The sequence below is a fragment of the Primulina tabacum genome, chromosome 1, assembly GCF_025594145.1.
Source record: "Primulina tabacum isolate GXHZ01 chromosome 1, ASM2559414v2, whole genome shotgun sequence".
Classification (NCBI taxonomy): Eukaryota; Viridiplantae; Streptophyta; class Magnoliopsida; order Lamiales; family Gesneriaceae; genus Primulina; species Primulina tabacum.
Genome location: NC_134550.1, coordinates 15,677,629 through 15,697,711, shown reverse-complemented (window position 1 = coordinate 15,697,711; position 20,083 = coordinate 15,677,629). Strand labels below are relative to the sequence as shown.

General features: G+C 33.9%; 1 protein-coding gene and 1 long non-coding RNA gene across 2 annotated transcripts; one reads left to right on the top strand and one right to left on the bottom strand.

The window, feature by feature from the left end:
- The first annotated feature begins 9,232 nt into the window (after positions 1-9,232).
- Positions 9,233-13,831, top strand: LOC142542313 (uncharacterized). Its single transcript, XR_012819503.1, has 3 exons — positions 9,233-9,373; positions 11,412-12,875; positions 13,109-13,831. It is a non-coding gene; the product is annotated as an uncharacterized LOC142542313 (long non-coding RNA).
- Positions 13,832-13,926: 95 nt separating this feature from the next.
- On the bottom strand, positions 13,927-19,807 carry LOC142542307 (neutral ceramidase 1-like). The gene is given in 12 exon segments (XM_075648884.1): positions 13,927-14,566; positions 15,089-15,258; positions 15,535-15,598; positions 16,332-16,457; positions 16,526-16,796; positions 16,925-17,189; positions 17,871-18,215; positions 18,451-18,643; positions 18,645-18,660; positions 18,858-19,224; positions 19,386-19,523; positions 19,673-19,807. Coding segments are annotated over 10 exon segments (2,313 nt in total). The 5' UTR covers positions 19,172-19,224; positions 19,386-19,523; positions 19,673-19,807; the 3' UTR covers positions 13,927-14,017.
- Between the last annotated feature and the right edge of the window lie 276 nt (positions 19,808-20,083).

The following is a 20,083-nucleotide window of genomic DNA, read 5'->3' as shown; positions in this document are numbered from 1 at the left end:
AATCACCCAGCAACAGCCACCGACTCATCCGCTCGGGGTGGGGTGCTGTGTTCTACAATCCCAAGACTATGGTGCGCCTACAGAGAGTGTTCAGGCCATAGCAGCAACCTCCGCATACACTATGCCAACTCAACTATAGCCCCATACGTCCAACAAATCAATAAATCAAGGCGACCTCCGCCATATCAAACTGAATCAAAAAGTGGCTCAATATGCAATGCAATGATGCATTTCAATCTCATTAAGTCAATATCATAATAAGTTCATCTCCAAAGATCAATCATCAACAAATCACAAATAATTCATCAAGCCATCGAATTTTCAATTTAAAATAAAAATGATACTTTTACCTCGTATGTTACCGACCGTAACATACCTTTCAAATATTACCAAAAGAAGATCGAAATGTGTAGTTGAGAAGTCTTGAACCTCTGAATTCTACTATAACTCAAGAACTCGGATAATTTATCTAAACAGAGAAATTTCTGTACAAATATCATAATTAATACAATACTTCTTCAAATCAAGATCCGCAAATTGGATATACAAGAAAACTCAAAGCCCAACAATTCTTCTTCATAAACTTTTGTCAAATAAAGTCATTTACTCAGCCGTTCATAATCTGAAACATACAACATAATTTTCGAAATTCTGCATCCGTACCAATCTGACACAATTTAGTATTTCGAGCATAACTCCCTCAATACTCAATGGAATTAAGTCCATTTTATATCATTGCGAAGACAATACAATGCTCTATAACTTTCATTTGAACACCAAATCCAGAATCTCAACAAATTAATACCAGAATTCGAATAAACAGAAGGCATATACACAAACTCGGGATTCTAGACCAGCTTTAGTAAATATATCATATCTCTTTCATTTCTTCATGGAACTGAGTGATTCTTGAACCAAATCGAAGCTAACTCGATTGTCTACAAGTTTGATGAAGACCATAACTCCAAAATCCAAACACAACTGTCCCATGTGCTCGAAATACAGAAGGTATAAAAACCGTTCTTTGCACATAAACAAGAAACCATGCTCATATCCATTTTAAATTCAAACCAACTCAAATACAACATCTTCAACATCTTAATATCTCAATATCAACTCAAATATCAATTCTAAACTTCAACACATTTCCAAACTTTAACAAAAATCGGAAAAACTTACATCCGTGTGAAGCCCGTGATGAGAGGATCACAAATCTACCTTCATTTTATAATTTTCTTGAGCAAATCTCCCTTAAAATTAGAAAGAAGTTTGAAAATGGAGAGGAAATAGATGAGGGTTCGATGGAGAAGAAGGGAAATGATTGGTGAAGGTGAAAGTTGACTCAAATAATGATTTTTCGCGTCTGTAGCGCCGCAGCGCCACTTTTTAGCACCTCAGCGCCAAACCTCCGCAAAACTAGCGCCTAGGCGCCATTTTCTAGCGCCGCAGCGCTTGAATAGTAACCCGATGAACAGTATCGTGAACAGAAAATATAATTAATTAACTAAATATTATAGAAAAAGAATTCCAAATAGATAAAAACTTTCTACATAAAGATTTTTATGATATACATAATAAAGCAAAAATATTATGATTTTTTGAAAATTTTATGAATACCAGAAAAGATATTCAAGAAAAATTCTATGAATTTATAAATAAATATAAAATTCACATTTTATTCTTCGATTGGTTTGAAATATACTCCTCTCAAAATTCTTTAGAATACCCATTTTCAAACTATGTAAATCCTATTACAATGAGAAATAAATCATCAGAATGGGAAACCATTACTAATTCTAGAAAAATTCAATCTAATCATCCTCCTTTACAAGGAATTAAAATACTTGTACAAAATCAACAAATTGAAGCAATTCCTATAAAAAATCCAGGAGATAATGATAAAATTAATATAAAAAACGTCATAATACAAAATAATTTCACAAATACAAATTTAAATACCATAGGAAAACAACTAGATCGGATAGAAAAACAAATACAAAAACAACCAACAACTAAAATAGAATCCTCGAATACAGATAGTAAACTCAAAAACCCAATTTTTAAACCATACCAAATAACTGAAAATAGTGTTAAAAATATCAAAGAGAATAATTTTGAATTTATAAAAATAATAAAAGATAAATTAAGTAAAATGGCAACAACAGCTAGTAGCTCAAATCAACCCATAGATCAAACTGCTCCTGAAACACCAACCTCTAATCTTAGAATAAATACCTTAAATCATGATTCAGATATTAGTGAAGATTTAGAACAATTCCAAAATCCTACAAATAAAATCAATAAAATGGATTGGAATCAATCTTCACAAAAGTTACAAATTATTCCTGCTCCAGATTTAGGAATAATAAAACCCATAACACAATCTCGTTTTAATGCTTCTTCTGTTTATGATTGGAATATAGATGGAATGACTGAATATAATATTCTTATTATTTTACAACAAATGACTATGACAGCAAATGCTTATAAAACTCAAACAAATACATAAGATAGAACCATAGCTGAACTCCTTATAGCTGGTTTTTCTATTCAAATTAAGGGTTGGTGGGACTATTATCTTACAGATCAACAACAAGAAGATATTCTAAATTCTATAAAAACTGATGAAGACGGGATACCAATTTTAGATCAAGATGAAAATCCCCAACAAGATGCTGTAGCTACTTTAATCCTAATAATCTCTTTACACTTTATAGGTGATCCTTCACATTTAAAAGATAAAAATGCTGAATTATTATCAAATCTTAAATGTAAAAAATTAAGTGATTTTCAATGGTATAAAAATACTTTTCTAACCAGAGTCATGCTTAGGGAAGACTCTAATCAACCATTTTGGAAAGAAAAATTCCTAGCAGGATTACCAACTCTTTTAGGAGAAAAGGTTAGAAATAAAATTAGGGAATCATATGGAAAACAAATAATTTCTTATAATGAATTTACTTATGATCAATTAATTAGTCTAACTCAACAAGAAGGTTTAAAAATATGTCAAGATCTAAAATTACAAAAACATTTAAAATGAGAAATGAAAAGAACGAAACAAGAATTAGGAACTTTCTGTCAACAATTTGATATGAATCCTAATAAACCTTCTCCTTCTAAATGCCTAGGAAACTGTAGTGAATCTAATGAAAAACCATATAGAAAAATTTTTAAATACAATATGAAAAATTTTAAATCAAAAGAAGAATTTTATAAGAAACCTTATAAGAAATTTAAAAATTTCAAACAATATCTTAAAAAATCATTTAAAGATATTGAATGTTATAAATGTCATAAAAAAGGACATACTGCTAATTATTGTAGATTGAATAAACAGTTAAATGAATTAGAATTAAATGAAGAAATATTAAATAAAATTTCTAATCTTTTAATTGATTCTTATGAGTCAGAATTAGAAAATTTTTCTTCTAAAGATGAAAATGAATCTTTACAAATAGATGAATTAATTACATCTAGTAATGAATCTGAAAAACAAATTAACATGCTTTCAAAAGATCAACAATTCCTTCTTGATATTCTAAAAGACATAAATGATCCCAATATTCAAAAAGAATATCTTGATAAAATTTTAAAATCTCTCAAAGAAAATAAAAAAGAAAAACAGAAATAAAATATACTACTTTACCAAATACTTCTAAAAATACTTACGACCTAACCAATATTTTAGAAAAAAGAAAGAAAACAAAAAATAAAGAGATAACAATCCAAGATTTACCAAAAGATATAAAAGAAATAAAATTAGAACTAAAAGAATTAAAAGAAAAACAAAAACAAGATTCTGAAATAATCAAAGGAATATTAGATAATATTAATCTTGAAAATTCCGAAGAATCTGAATATAATTAAATTAAAAACATTCAAAACCTTGAGAAAATTCCAGAAGACTTTCTTTTTGTATTAAGAGAAATAACCTCTAGAAAATACATACTAAAAATAAATCTGGTATTTTCAGAAAATTTTAAAATTAGTACAATAGCGCTTTTTGATACTGGTGCTGATTTAAATTGTATAAAATCAGGGATAGTACCTAAAAATTTTCAAGAAAAAACTAATGAAAAACTTTCGGCTGCTAACAATTCTAAATTAAATGTTAATTCAAAAACAGAAGCATCAATATTAAACAATGGAGTTTTTATTAAAACTACATTTATTTTAGTTAATGATTATAAAAAATTAGATTTTGAATTCTTAGAAAAACCTCGTACAAAAAATCTCAATTTAATAAAAACATATTCTATATATGAAAATAGTATTAATGAACTAATTCAAGGAAAAAATTTCAAAATAATATTTCTCTAAAAAGAATAAAAACTTATGGGGGTTATGAAAGAATTCTAACAAATTTATTTGATCCATGCAGGAAAATGACGTCATCAAGCAAAGTTAATTATTTCCAACAGAAATCCCCCACAGAATTAATTTCTTTTGGAGATATCAATCTCCATGTTTATCCTCAAAACTCATAAAAAGTGTTTCAGGACTTCAAAACCTTTTTATCTAGAAAAATCCCAAAAAACTTTATTAAATTCAATATGGAACGTCCAATCAAACGATTCCAATCAAAAAGTCATAGTCTTAAACGCTTTGGCCAATTATTTCAATCAAATAAATCTTTCTTCCCAATCAGCACATGAAGCTGATTCAGAAACCATATTATATTACGTTGTTTACCAAGGGAAGGTGACAGAATCTACAACCATTGGACCCGAGTGGTTGAATTTATTAAAAATGAACAAAATTCTTTTTATAAAAGTTTTAAAATCCTTCCTGAAGCTCTAGAATAAGCCAACCATTTTATTGGTCCAAATTACTTTATTGATTATCCAGTCCGAAAAGATATAAATACCCAAAAGAGTTATGGTAAACAAATAGCCAATGAAAATAATTTTCCAAAAAAGAGTATTTATGAAATTCCTAAAAAAGATTTAAAAACTGATTTTCAATTTTGTAATCATTGCGAGACGATGGTAAAAATTTTTAAAAGACTGAATGATTCGAAATCATTAATGTCTGATAAAATAAAGGAATTGACGGAAAAATTACAAAAAACAGAAGCAGTCCTTAAGGCAAACCTTATAAACTTGGACCTTCTTAAAAAGATTCAAGATTTTGAAATAGACAAACTCAGTCTATTAGACAGACCTAGTCTATTTAATTCTAGCCAAAAAATGAGCCCAACAAGATTTTTCTTTAGACCACTTACAGAATTAAGCATATTACCTACCCAAATAAATGACATTATTTTCTCAAAAGCCAAAGAAAATTTCTACAAAAAATTCCAAATGATCCAAGAAATTCTTTTCTTAAAACCCGATGGCATAAAAATTATTCCTTTAAAAGGAATAAATGAATATGTCAAACATAAAATTGATTGTGAAAAAGAAACTTTAGACATAGATAATTGTTCTTGTCAACTTCAATTCTACATCCTTTCTACCCAAATACACTTTTCATCATTTAGAGATTTTTTTCTTTCAGTTTAATAATAAGGAAGAAAGAATAAGTATAAATTCCTTATTAGATTTAGGATTAGTTTCCGAAATCATCATTACAGATAAAGATAAAATAGACAGTCTCAACAGTGTTGCCCTTAAAAGTGCAATCCAATATATCTTTGATACCGGCAATAATGAAGTAAAATTAGAAATAAGATCAACATGTCCAGAATGGATTAGAACAGATTTAGAACCAGCAGTTCACAGAATTGGGTCAAGCCCTTTTTTAAATGGCAAAGACAAGAAGCGGAACCCAAAGTCCATCATCCAGCCATTTGCAGTGCTACAATCCAAAAACAAATAAAACATCAGAGATTACAGACATTAGCCTTCAAGCATAAATTCATCGAAAAGAGAAACGAAGACTACAGATTATATTTCATGAACCAAATTTACAAAATCTACATATTGAGCTCATCACCATGAGTTGATCATTTTCCAGATTTTTATACAGATGCTCCCAAAGCTTTTTACTTTTATACTAGAATGTACAACAGATTCTTGGAAGAATTAGAAGACCAGAAAATAGAAGAAATCTTCTACTCCTCAGAAGAAGATATTATCATTGAAGATTTACTCGATGAAGAAGGAATGCTCAAGTTAGACACATGATTTTTATTGAATTGTAATTTTTGTATTTTAATTGTAAAATTTGTACTAAAATATATATATATGTGTGATATATATATATATATATATATATGAAAAATGACATCAAAATGATGCATGCATGACAAGGACAAATACTATTCAAGATTCCGAAAATACACTTGAAGATGTCTATAAAAAGAAGACAAGGACTCCAAGGAAATGCAAGTTTTTTGATACCAAGTTTTGATTCCCACTTTCTCTTTCTTTCTTCTCTCTTCTTTTTCTTGCTTTTCCTACTTTCTCCACTCACATTCAAGGTGTTCTTACCCTTCAAGCTTTATGTTCTTAAAGAATTTGTAAATCCTTTGAAGATTCATATTGAAGTTCTTATTTTGATTCCAATGTGTGTTTTATTTATGTGTTAAATACTTGTATATATATATATTATATATGGCCGGCTAAACCGCCTAAATATATATAAATACATATATATATATTATATATATATATATATATATATCTTTGAAGATTTTGTGGTGTTCTTTGCAAAAGTATGCTCTACATACAATCCTTTAAAGATTGTATGCAATCAGAAACTGGAGGAACCTCGAACCGCCTACTTTATTTATTGTTGTTGCATTTTCTTTTTATTAATTGTTCATTATTATTATTGTTTATATATATATATATATATATTAATAATTACAATTTAGATATGAATGTTGAAAAATTGTTTTGCCTCAGAAGCAGAAAGGCATGAAGAAATGGAAATCTTCTGTTTCCTATCTTTCCCCCGACGAACTAGGAAAACAAAAAGCAAATATGAGTTATTCTAGTCCTATTTGAACTCAAAAATTTCTGGACTATAACGTCTTTGTAGAATTGTCTCAACCTCCAAAGCTCTTCACCCTAACGTACAGCCGACCCTTGTTTTTTCTTATTTTTCTACTCTCACATGACACCTCTACTTGTACTCTTGTTTTTCATTTTTCCACACGTATCTCATTCCAAACGGTTCATCTTAAATCCTAACGTCTCCAGCGAAGCCGCACTAGTAATAATCAACAAAATTTGTCTTAGTGGTACTGAACCTCAGTTCAGTGACATCGAGGGGGTGGGGCAGAGGGGCGATGTTTCATCCTCGGCAATGACTACGACTGACATCGTATCTCCTTTACAACATTTATCAGAGGAATTCCTGTGATAACTAAACTCTTATCGGTGATGCTGTTGCAGTGGACGCAGATCCGAGTAAGTTTTTTTTAAATATTATCTCTTTGTAAAATTGTCTCGACTTCCGCTACTTTTCTCTCTGCTTGTTCTTACATTTATATTCTCACATGACACCTTACTTGTACACATGTTTATAATATTTCTTACATATTCATTCCAAATGGTGCATCTTATCTCTTGACATCCACTACGATGCCGCAATGGTAATAATCAACAAAATTTTCCTTAGTAGTACTGAACCCCTGAGGAGAGACATCGAAGTAGGGTCTGATTTTCTTCCCTGGTATGGGAATCATATCTCCTGAATAAAATTTATCAGAGGAATCCATTTGATAACTGCACTCTTATGAGCAATGTTGTTGTGATGAATGCTGATTCGAATAAGTTTTTTATTTTTTTGAAATATATTCCTTCTAAACTTCTACAACTTTTCTCCATATTTGTTCTAACTTTTCTATTATCACATGACACCTTTTCTGGTACTCATGCTTATCATTTTTTCCACACGTATCTCATTCCAAATTGTGCTTTTTACCTCCCGAATTCTCCAGCGATGCGGCACCGGTAATAATAAAAAAATTTCCTTAGTTAAATTGAACCCCTGTGAGAGACATCAAAGTAGGGGGTGCTGAGCAATGTTTCTTCCTCGGCAGTGACTAAGTCAAGGTATCTTATCTTCTGAACAACATTATTAGAGGAATCCCTCAGATAACTGCACTCTAAAGTTAGAAGCTGTTGCGGTGGACGCAGCTCTGAATAAGTTTTTTTTTCCCCTAGTTGAACTCAACAATTTCTGGGTTATTTTGGTCCTAGTTGAACTCAATAATTTCTGGAATATAATATTTTCGTAAAATTGTCTCAACTTCCAAAACTCTTTTCCCTCACATACGATCAACCCCTGCTTGTTCTTACCTCTCTACTCTCACATGACACCTCTATTGGTCCTCTTGTTTATCATTTTTCCACACGTATCTCATTCCAAATGGTGCATCTTTCCTCCCGACGTCTCCATCGACGCCGCACTGGTATGATCAACAAAATTTGCCTTAGTAGTATTGAACAGCTATGGAGAGACATCACGAAGGGGGGCTGATGTTTCTTCCCTGGCAATGATTATGTTTCTTCCCTGGCAATGATTATGTCTAGACATCGTGTCTCCTCAACAACATTTATCTGAGTAATCCCTTTGATAACCGCACTCTTATAGGCAATGTTGTTGCAGTGAATGCTGATTCCCTTCGATCGCACTTTTTTAAACACTGGTATTGTAACGTCCCGAAAATCGAAAAGTCCACGTGAACCACATACATGCAAATTATTAAATTCTTTGGTATTTTATTAAATTCTTTTAAAGCATAAAATGTATTTTTATTTTATTAAATTGTGTACAATTATTTTTATGCATTATTATTGCATGATAGGATTTAATTCATGAAATTTTAAAAGTTCATGCACTATGATTTTTAAGTTTCATTTCGCACTCAAACGAGGATCGGAGACCGGGAAATTTTCAAGAAAATTATTTTTATTACACGATTAATTTTTATTAATTAATATAAGATATTTTAAAGGTATTTTTCAATAATTGAGATTTATTGGGTATTTTTCAATAATTGAGATTTATTTTTAACGGTACGCGAATTTTATCGAATCGGGGGACTTTTTGAGGGTGCGGCTAATATTTTCAAAAACTTTTCCAACACGAAATATTTTTAAGGAGTATGTTTGAATTTAATGGGCCTATTTTTAAGCTTATTGGACTTAAAATTCTTTTTAAACTCTTAATTAGCAATTTAGGGCCCATTAGATATTTGTTTAATATTTAATTAAGTACCTAAACATAATTTAAACTAAACCTACCCTACACCGATAATTGAATCAGCCGACAACCCTTCTCTCCCTTCATCATTTATGTGAAATTCAGCAGCCACCATTCCCCATTTCTTTTCCCTTCAAGCAAGATCGTTTCTCCGCTCTCCGGTGCCTCCTCGTCGTGATTTTCTTCAAAGTTTCGTGCACCATTCTTCAAGGCACGCCAATTACTTTTATTTCTGCATCATACATGCTAGATATTTGCTGATATGTGTGTGTATTTTCATAGAATTCTCGATCTTGCATATGATGTTGGAGGGCTTCGGTTTTGTTCAAAGTTCTTGCACCTTTTTCATCCAACTCACGTTTTTTTTTATTGTTGTGCAAGGGCTGCGAGTGCTGGTCGTATAGGGGCTGAGAAAGGTGATGAGATGATGTTCTGGGGTTGGGGTTTACGGCAGCTTGCTGTAGGATGAAGAGCCGAGGCGTTTGCGTGTCTAGGTACTCGTTTGGGTTTTGGATCGTGCATAGGGTGGTGCCGGCGGTGCAAGGGTTGCAACAAGGCCTTGACCAGACCCTGGTGGGTCTGAGTCATGGCTCGATGAGGCTCAATCACCGCTGTACCCATCCATGTAGTAGAGCGAGCGAGGGGACTAAGCATGGGTCGCTGGTGGTGCGATCTCGGGGCTAGTGGTTGTAGGCTTGGTGCAGCAGACTCGGGGCTGTAGGCTCGTGTTAAGTGAGTCCAGAGGAGTCATAGGGTGGTCTAGGATAAGCTGAACAAGGGCTGGTCCGAATGGTTTTGGGGTAGGAAGGAAAACGTGACTTTGGTGCTGCATGGGGACTACGGGTGTGGGTAGGAGATGGGTCCAGCTTCTTGCAGGTTCTGGCCGAGGGATTTAGGGGCTTGGTTTTGGGTTGTTAGGACCTCTTAAGTGTTTTTAAGGTGCGGTAAAAATTTGGGAAAAATTCGATTAAGTTTCGATTTAATTCGGGTTAAAACCGAGATTCCGGTCCAATATTTAAAAACAATTCGGTTAAGTTATGAAATGAGCTCGAGTTTATGTCTAGAGATGCTTTTAAATATGTTTTGGGAATTTTTAAGAGTTTGGTAAGTTTCGGATCAAAATAATGAGTTTTGGATTTATCCGGGATTTAGTCGTCGCACGAAACGTTAATTAAAGAATTAATGGAAATGCCTAGATTTAAGCTTAATAAAATTATGAAAAATTATACTTAAGCTCAAATAATTGTTAGAAGTCTAAGTTTTTAATTTGGGAATTTTATGCTAAGGTTTGGTTTAATTCGGGATTAAAGCGCGTCAATATGTTATGTTTAAAGATTAATTTACAATTCATCGATTTAAACCAAATATAAATATGAAAAAATTCTTGTAGGCTTAAATAATTATTTGGGACATGTTAGAGTCAATGGAATTAAGAAAATGTCAAAAACGTGAAATTTTACGTCTATGGGCAAAATGGTAATTTTTGGGTTTTCCAGGGGCAAAATGGTCATTTTGCACCCTGGATGAGATTTTGGTCCTGGCAGCGCCCTGAGCACATTTTATCATGATTTAAATGTTTATGCATCACGTTCATGATTTTTATGTAATTACGATAAATACATTGCATGATTGGTTTAAAGAAAAAAATTACGTATATGCATGTTTTTATTAAGTGGTGAATATGATGATATTTTTGAAGGAATGGAGTTGGTTGTGACCGACGATGTATATGTATACGATGATATGATTGGAGATATCATGAGGGAAAAGACCCCAAAGGGAGCCCGTTTATTGGAGAAGGCCCAGAGGGAGCCCGAAGATCGTATTTCCATTGACATGATATGATGATATGATAGGCCAAGGCTCAGTTGACGGGTGAGAGTGTCGCTGATGTCCCCGCCGCCCGGTACCGTGGTTATACGTAGTTGGATCCATCGATAGAGCTGATACGATAAGAGCTGATACGAAAGTCACAACTAATGAACTGAATTCAATTAAAAAAAAATGTATACGTATATGATGACATGACATGCTTTAATACGATATGATTTTACACGACATATTTACGTATATGATGACATGTTTTGACACGATATGATTTTACACAACACGATTTTCGTTATGCTTTTAAGTTCATGAAAGATATGTTGAGTATGATATTTTTCACTGCTGTGTGCTATGTATATATACTTGTTATTCCTGGTACAGGCGTGTTGAGTCTTTAGACTCACTAGGCGTGTGTGATGCAGGTGAGCTAAATGCTGAGGAGACTGGAGGTGCCGAACTCTGAGTAGGCAGACTTGGTGGGGTGACACGACCCGAGGACCACATGTTTTCCACATTACGATTTATGAGATTGAGAGGAGATGAATATTTTCATACGTTGATGAATTTAAGATTTTTACTCGTTTATGTTTATGTATGATTTTAGATGAGTTGAGTTATTTTAAACTGCACTATTTTTACGGTAAGATAATTACGATTATTTTAAATGTTATTTAGAAAATGTGAGCTTTAAAAAAAATATTTCCGCATTTTTAAAATTAGTAGACGTCACAAGTATGGTCTTAGTTGTCCTGTACTTTTTCGGAGGAGGAGAAGGAGTTGTTATCTCATAGTCATTAGATTGCAGAATCAGTTTCATCTTTGGCTTGGGTCCAGTTTCCCATATATGTTAGTAGTAATGTAATTTGATATGAATGTGACATACGTTGTTATTTATTATTCGTTAGATTTTCTTAATTCGTTATTAACTAGACTTATAACGTGAAGATGGTCATTAATTAATTAGTTTATTGCGGGCCTTGAAGAAATTGAATTGTAAGAGTTCAAAGATATTATTAGTCAAATTATATTTATTTAAGTATGAGTTTGATTAGTATAGTGTTTTATTTAATTCATTACTTGAATTTTGTTAATGATTTTGTTTTTTGTTGAATAATTTACATTTTGGACTAACAAAGTAAAGAAAGGATATCGTTGCGGCTTTTATGAAAAATCTCGGGGCAAGAAATTGTAGTTGAGAAAACAGTACTAGCTCGTATCGGGTGCTAATCTATGTTGAAGGGAAGATTCCAAGTTTACCAAGATTAATGCATAGCTCTATTTTCTAGTGTGCATGGAATTAGGATTCAAATTTTAAATTTTGAGTGATCTATAATATTGGAAAATTGTGTATTAAATTGTAGTTTTTTTTTTTGCTGAATTAAAGTTGTTGTTAAATCCATCGTCGTTAAAAAACAAGCTCAAAACCGTTGTCTTTATCTTCAAAGACAACAGTGAAAGCACACTTTTAACGACATGGCTTTAACCACAGTTTTAAACATCCTACGCTAATGGTGAAAAACGTTGTTGGACGTTTTTATTGTAGTGAGACACGGAACCAACGTGTATTGTAGCAACTGACCGAGAGGGATGAATACAATATTATGGTCCTTGACATTCTCCGTGCTCTTTTCGATGACTTCGTGCTGCACATGATCTCTGCAACTCGTTTCTATTATTGTTTGGTTTTTCATTTTACTGTTGGTTTCTGAAAGTATGAAAGCGATGCAATCACAAAGCTTATTAAACTCGGCGAAGCAGGAATTGGCAAAGCAACTTCAACAGAGTAATGGATCGTTTGAACCTCTAAAATCAAGAATAGCTCATAATGAGGAGCAGGTGGAGAGCATCAAATCCCATAATGGATCTTTTTATATTGGTGATTCATGGTATATACTTCAAATTTCAATATAAATTGTAATTTTTACGTAGTAAATTTTTATTTAGTGTAATTATGTTGGATCAATTTTTTCCTCATCAAATTTTTTGTTCAAGGTTGTTATTTCCTGTTATATTTTCTGAAAATTTAAGATATAGAGGGGAATGCATTTTAGAGGAAAAAATTAGTGTTTTTTAGCTACAAAAATTAGTTATTTTAAATATCTCGCACTTGATAATACAGAAGATTTGAGTTCCATTCAAGAAGACCGAATCATGAATATAAATCTAGAATCTGGAAGTGGGAATTAGCGGATTCTGAGAAGGAATTGAAGATGTTGAAATTTGCTCTGGCTTCATCAAAGAAGGATCGTGAACAGCTCCAGATGACATTCAAGAGGAACTAAATAATGAAAGTTGCTCTCCTTATTCGATATTTTCATTAAATGGGTTGCTCCCTATACTTGAGTTGTTTTAGAACTCATGATCACCGAGACAAGGTATTAAATAACAAAAGTGAGCGAAGAAGATAGATGAACTGATGGAGTTGAATAGGACAGTTGATGAATTGACTTGTGAAACTGGGGAGGCTGCGATTCAGAAAATACAAGATGAGATCAAAGACTGCAAGGCTATCCTTGAGTGTTTGGATCGTCCTAAAGAGGGGTATGTCTTGTAAGCCTATTCTAATTTGTATTTTGAAACAGCTTTTGCTATGCCACACCAAAGTGTGTTGTATCCAAAGAAATCCTGAAATACTTCCATTTATTTTGCAACCAATGCATCCAAAGAAACATCGATATCGAAATTCGGCATCACAAGTGTCCTGGTTGTGGAACTGGATTTGGCCAAAACAACTTTCGATTTGTAAAAAATTGACTGAGCTCCCGTAGGTTTTGTGGATTGTAGGTTAGCTTGTTAGATTAACTTTTGATTCAAGGTGAATTGTTCCAAAACTTTGTGGCAATGCCTTTTTGCGTCAAAGCTCTGCATGTACTGCCAGGGACAGATGGACACTGTGCATTAGGCCTATCCACAGTTTCATATATCAAACCATCAACATACTCTTAACAGCCCTTTCATTAATTTGCTAAAATGTATACCGTTAATTATGTTACAACACCTTTCATGCATAATCCTAGTAAACTAAATTTCAAACGACAACAAAAGCACTCGAACAACCTGTAAAATGCTTGACTGATCCAAAAAGACCCTTTGCAGCACCAAAATGCCGAATTCTATACACACCAGAAGCAGCAGTTTTGGGTATCCTCCATTCTAAAGTTGCATGACTCCGAGTGCTAAGTTTAAAAGGCCGAGACCATATAAATCTTAGGCAAAAATCATCGTCATCATAAGCTGGTTCCCAAGAATTGCTACCTTCAAGAATCTCTACAAGAGCAAATGTGCCTTCAGTCATTAGGTCATTTCTGGGACACGCTGACCAGAAAACTACTGTCACGTTGTCACCTTTCTTGAAACTGGCGTTCTTTGGTACATCTAAGCTTACGTCTCCGAACTTGACACCGATAGGAGTTGCATCCATCACAACCGGTGGGAGTAAACTAATTTGTTTTTCTAGAAGATCGGGCGGTTGTGGCCCAGATTCGACTGATTTTCCACTTATAAGGGCAGCTGCAAGCTTCTTGAACTCTTGAATATAGCCGGTGAGAGTATGTGGGCCGTATAATGTTGATGCACCCTGATGCGCATCATAAAAAACAAAATCAAATGTCTCATAAATTGTTAAATAATCCATCTCAACTATTCTCCACTACGTTTGGTCATCATATTGGATTGCATTTCAGGTACGCATCCAGACAAAAACCTCTAAGATCTTTATTAATTGGAGGATAACCTATATTATACTAAACCAGTAATTGTGTTATAAGTCCGTGTCGAGATTAGATTCACCAACAAAAACCTCAAAAATCTTTGTTAACTGGATGATAATTGATAACCTGTATTAATATGTTATCCTAAACCAATAATAAGTGTGTAATATGTTGCATCCGGATTAGGCTTGCTGTCAGGACAGTCAAATTTGTTCTATGGAAGAATATATGTGACACCTAAAGCTTTTTGCTAGCTTTTGTTATTTGCTTAGACCAATCAAAAGGATCTATGCCTGGTTTTTGAAATGTTTGTGATGTGATCAAGAGATAATTCAAGGGTCAAACTTTTAATGATCTTAATTAATCAGAATTAATGCATGATGACTTACCTCGTATCTTTGTATCTGATACTCCTCATACGTTGTTACATACTGTGAATACGCATTTGTCAACCCAGCTATGACAACATGGACATGACTACCAAATTCAGTGCTATTTCCACTTGTGATCACTGTTTTCACAGCATCACGGAGCCGTCTTCCAGCCATTGTGGAGAATTCTGCACGGGACATGGTACAACAAAAAAAGTATTTAGCTCCTAATCATGTCAAATTAAGTCCCACAGAGAAAAACATAAAGGAGTAATGATTTAAGAGCGATCAAGAAACAAGTAAGTTAACAAAACTTGTCAAAACATGACCTCATCTTGTACAAGTCTGGCATATTGGGCTCCTTTAGTAATTATTTTAAACACACCCTTAATTTTAACAAAAATTATTAACTCATATTGCCAGATAAGTTCATGTACACAAACACTTCCAATTAACTTTTGTACCTCCGGGTACACTGAGAATGACCAGTTGCCCTATCCTCAGAATTTGGATTGGAAGTATTGAAGGCTGCAAAAGAGGAGAAAAGCACTAAAGATGATAAATTTATGATCCTCAGGAGGGTGGGAGATAAGGGGAAGCAGGGAATATTAACATACTCAAAATTTAAAAAACAATGAGAAAAAAAATACCAGAGGCCACAAAACCCGAGAATCTAATTCATCTCGAATAAATATATTATTCAAAATGCATCTAAAAAATTCAACCACATTGGTCGAAACCCCTTTCTTTAGATTGTTCTGTGCAATTACGGCATTAGCATGAACGCAAAGTCAGAACCCTTCAATTCTCTCACAGAATCAGTGTTGGAATTCGTTGAACTACTCAAGATGCTCTATCAAGGGTGATCAATGTTAAACTACTACGGTTACAAAGTGTTCTATTGCATTATTTGCCAACCACAGCAATAGCTCGAACTCCTGAGTTCTGTTGCTCTCTGGAATTGTGTGAATGTGTTTTTACCCCAAAGTTTTTAAGGTCTCCCAATAGGACGCAGGGCAATTAGATTGACTTGCATTTGTTCTACTTTACATCCTCAAAGCAAAATTAATTACCTCGTAGATGAGTAACACATCTACAGAACCACACACAGGGACCAAAGCAAGCAATATATCAGTTATGTTTTGATGGAACCAAGAAGTGAATGCTTGGATCTTCACCTGACTACTTCAAAAGTAAAGTAGAAAAGATTTCAAGGCCGTTACTACAAAAACAAATGATTCGTGGTAGGATTACAACTTACTGCCCAATCATAAGGCTCCTTCATTTCACCAGTATCAAGCAGAATGGGTTTCGGATTATGGCAATCAACTTGTTCCTTTTTTGGTGTTTTGAGTAGGTTGCGCACCAGCCTCCAAAATGCATTCCCCTGAAGAGAGAACATTAATATATGATAACCTGAAGCATAAACTCTAGAAACAAATTCAATTGCCATACTTTGTTGTCCCCTTGCTTAAAATCAAAAGCCCCTGGTCCATCAGTTGTACCAGCAGCAAATGCAAACCCCATTGCTGCTGGACAGGTTTTTACAACTTCATCATTTCCCTCTTGTTTGGGAATTGTCACCTCAAGGTTGGAGAAATCAACATGAGCATGGCGATAATCAATCTTCCCCTTTAATTGTTCTGAATCTGAATTGAAAAGTTCCACTGCTTTTCTAAATTGTCTTTCTCCAACAATGCGTGTACTTTCAAATTCATCCGGATACCTGTCATGCAGTTGAATATAAGATTTTCAGATTTTAGTGTACACAAGAATTATCTGTTCTCCAGTCACGCAGAAAGTTGTGATTACGGTAAAATTCCACAAAATCCTAAAATATGGAAGCATACATACCCAGGTCCTCGACCATAGCACAACTCATTCTTTCCATCACATGTGCTATGATTGAAATCACAAGACAATCCAGTATCAATGCAGAAGGCCCCGAGCACATTTGGACTAACATCGCCGCAATTGGTTTGACAAAATGCAGATACAAATCTTGGATTATCAGCCTGCCTAAGAGAACTTCTTACACGTCTTGCAATGCTCGTCAATCTGGTGGTTGGCTTACCAGACAGACGCTCAAAAGAAGCAGCAAGTTCTAGTAACTCATGATCTGCATAGGACCGCAAAATGAACAGTTAACAAAGCAGAATAATTAAATTCAGTTTTTAAGTATTGTGCTGAGGTTCATTCTTAGGCATATTCATGCCTACAAAGATCAAGGTGCTATGCTGTCTTTACTTGACAAATAAATTGATCATCAGAGGTAGACACAGAATAATAGATTTGAGGAGGAGTAATGGAAGCCTACAATAAATTTCTTCCAACAGTGCAATGTCACAATATATAGCAAAATGTAATGCAAAGTTCTTAATCCAAATCAATATAGAACATTACAAAGAAACACAGTTCCTCCTAGCAGCAACATTCTTCAACGTCAAAATCTGAGTATCATTCAATAACAGAATGTGATATTTCTATGAACATGTAACGACCGAAGCTTTGTAGCCAGGCTCACATGTTCAAGCCCTCAAACGAAAATAAACCGATCCATTGATCGTTTCTCGAAAATTTACAGCATTTTTCTTAACATATCAAACTATTCTTTTCACGATGCAGTGGCTAAGTCAATTTAAGTTCATATTTTGAAGTCTAAAGTTGAAAGGATGACGTGGAGCAAACAACGAAAGAGATTCCCTGCTATTACAATTCTACACGCAAAACAAGCACCATGTTGTATTTGAAGTTGTTATACAATATCGCAACTTGTTTTGTTAATGATCCAAGAACTTACGGTTGTCGTTGATAGACGAAATAATGTTTGAAACTCTTCGGGTGTTTTCATCAACTTCAGGAATGATAGAAGATGAATCACCGCCACTATTCTGATCAAACCAATCTTCCATAAAGCGTGCTGCAGCTCCTTTATTGTCCCCACTGATCAATGAATTTGTACGACTCATAGATGTTCCATGGGTGGCAAACCAATTGAAACTTCCCACTGGGCCCCATTCATCGTCAACAAATTTCAAGAGGGTCATATCTTTATCAACATTATACTTATATTTACCGCGTTCAGTGGCTGGATTGTTGAGATAGGCACTTGGACTACGGTTAATGCCAGCATCCAAAAGCTCCCCTGTTATTTGATCCAAATATTGGTGAATATGATATGCAGAGATGTCAATAACTTCTTTAAACAATCCACTTTAACATATTCAGTGATACTTGAGATCTGTTCCTTCTAAGGAACCATAAGATCACGAATCATAAAAATAAAAGTAGAGACTTGAGGCAGAGATACAGATCACTCATTCCACTTAGGCATACACATTAACATTCACATTAACAGACTATAACAACTACTCTATTACCTTTATTCACATATATTGATCCTGGTCGAAGATTGTCATGAGCTTGGATGATGGTTTGCTCAATTCCATCAACAAGGGCATCAAATGATTGACGTACAAAACCAAGGGATGTTACAAGATACACAACATATTGAAGATAGCCAGCAGGGCCAGCATGGGTGTGGATGCCACTAATGGCTACATTGTTCTCGGTTATAGAGACTTCCATACCTGGAATAGCGAAAACGAACATCTTTCATGTCAAATAGCACAATATTAACGAAACTGCTATTACACCCATAAACAACAACACAGCAAGGTTACAACTCTTTTCAAAATATGCTCCGTAAACTATGCTTCACCGTGACTTGGGTTCCGCTATATAAAGCAAACACAGACGAGACTAGTTGGTTAAGAAGAAATACTACCTCGTCTTCAACCTCTCGAGGACTTTTATTGTCACAAGTTGGGATGCCATACAAGCATCAAGATTCACAAAAGCAATCATGTTCCCCTGCGGCTCTTTCACAATAAAAGCACGAGCTCGCAACCTGAAGTGAACACCAGATGCAGTCTGTTCCATGTTAGCATATCCCATCATGTTAACATCAGCTGCTGGTCCAGTTATGTCATAGCTTCCAAGCCCGAGTAAATAGCTAGAAGCTGATTCTACCGATCTCCCATTCTCTACCAAGAGTAACAAAAACACTGGCCACAAAATCATTCCAATAAATCTCGCCATGGTAAGTCAAACAACAGCACCGATTGGCTTGATCAATCGCTTCTCAGCATTTCCTAACCAAAGACAAAATGATTGAAACAGGAACATAAACACACGCGAGATGGTATCAACGTGGCAAAATATTAGTTTTAGCAGCACAACCTGGAACACGATATCACATAACCAACAAGAAAGAAGAAGAAAACACAAAACCCAAATCTTCACGGCAGCTTACCTAATCAGTATCGAAAATGCTCAAATTAACGAGGTCAAAATCTCACTCAACCGTGGATAAATTAATCCGCCAATAATCGAGGCAGCAGATCAGACAAAATTTCTTCGGTTTCGCCGTCACGATTAAGCAAGAAGCAACCTGAAATTACCGGACAAAAACAATCATTCCGCGACGTGCACGCTCCGCTTCAGCAGTACGTACAAGACACAAAATCTTGAAGAGTACATGAACACGTACCTTCGAAAATCAAATAAATGAACAAAAAAACATTTGAAATCGTGATTCACTGAGCAAGAAACTAGAAGATTTCCAGCAACGAAACCATTTTATAGGTGAATTTTGAAAGCTTCTCTTTTTGGTGCATGTGTTCGCAGGGAAGAATAAATGAGAAATTTCCAAAACGAGTTTTACGGAAAATTAATTTGTACTGTTAACTATTATTAATGATTTTATTCAATAGTAATAAATTCAATACAAAAATAATCGTAACAATTAATTCAAGGAACTAAAATAGTGTTTAAAAAATTTATAAATATTTTTTAAAGCATTTTCAAATATTACTCAAAATATATTTTAGAATAGATTTGAAAGGTTTATAAAAGTATACTACATTTTGTTATTTCGGTATTTCTAAATATAAAAATGAAGAGGGGATTTTAAGATTATAATTATGTATTCACTTCAGTAGCTAATTAGAG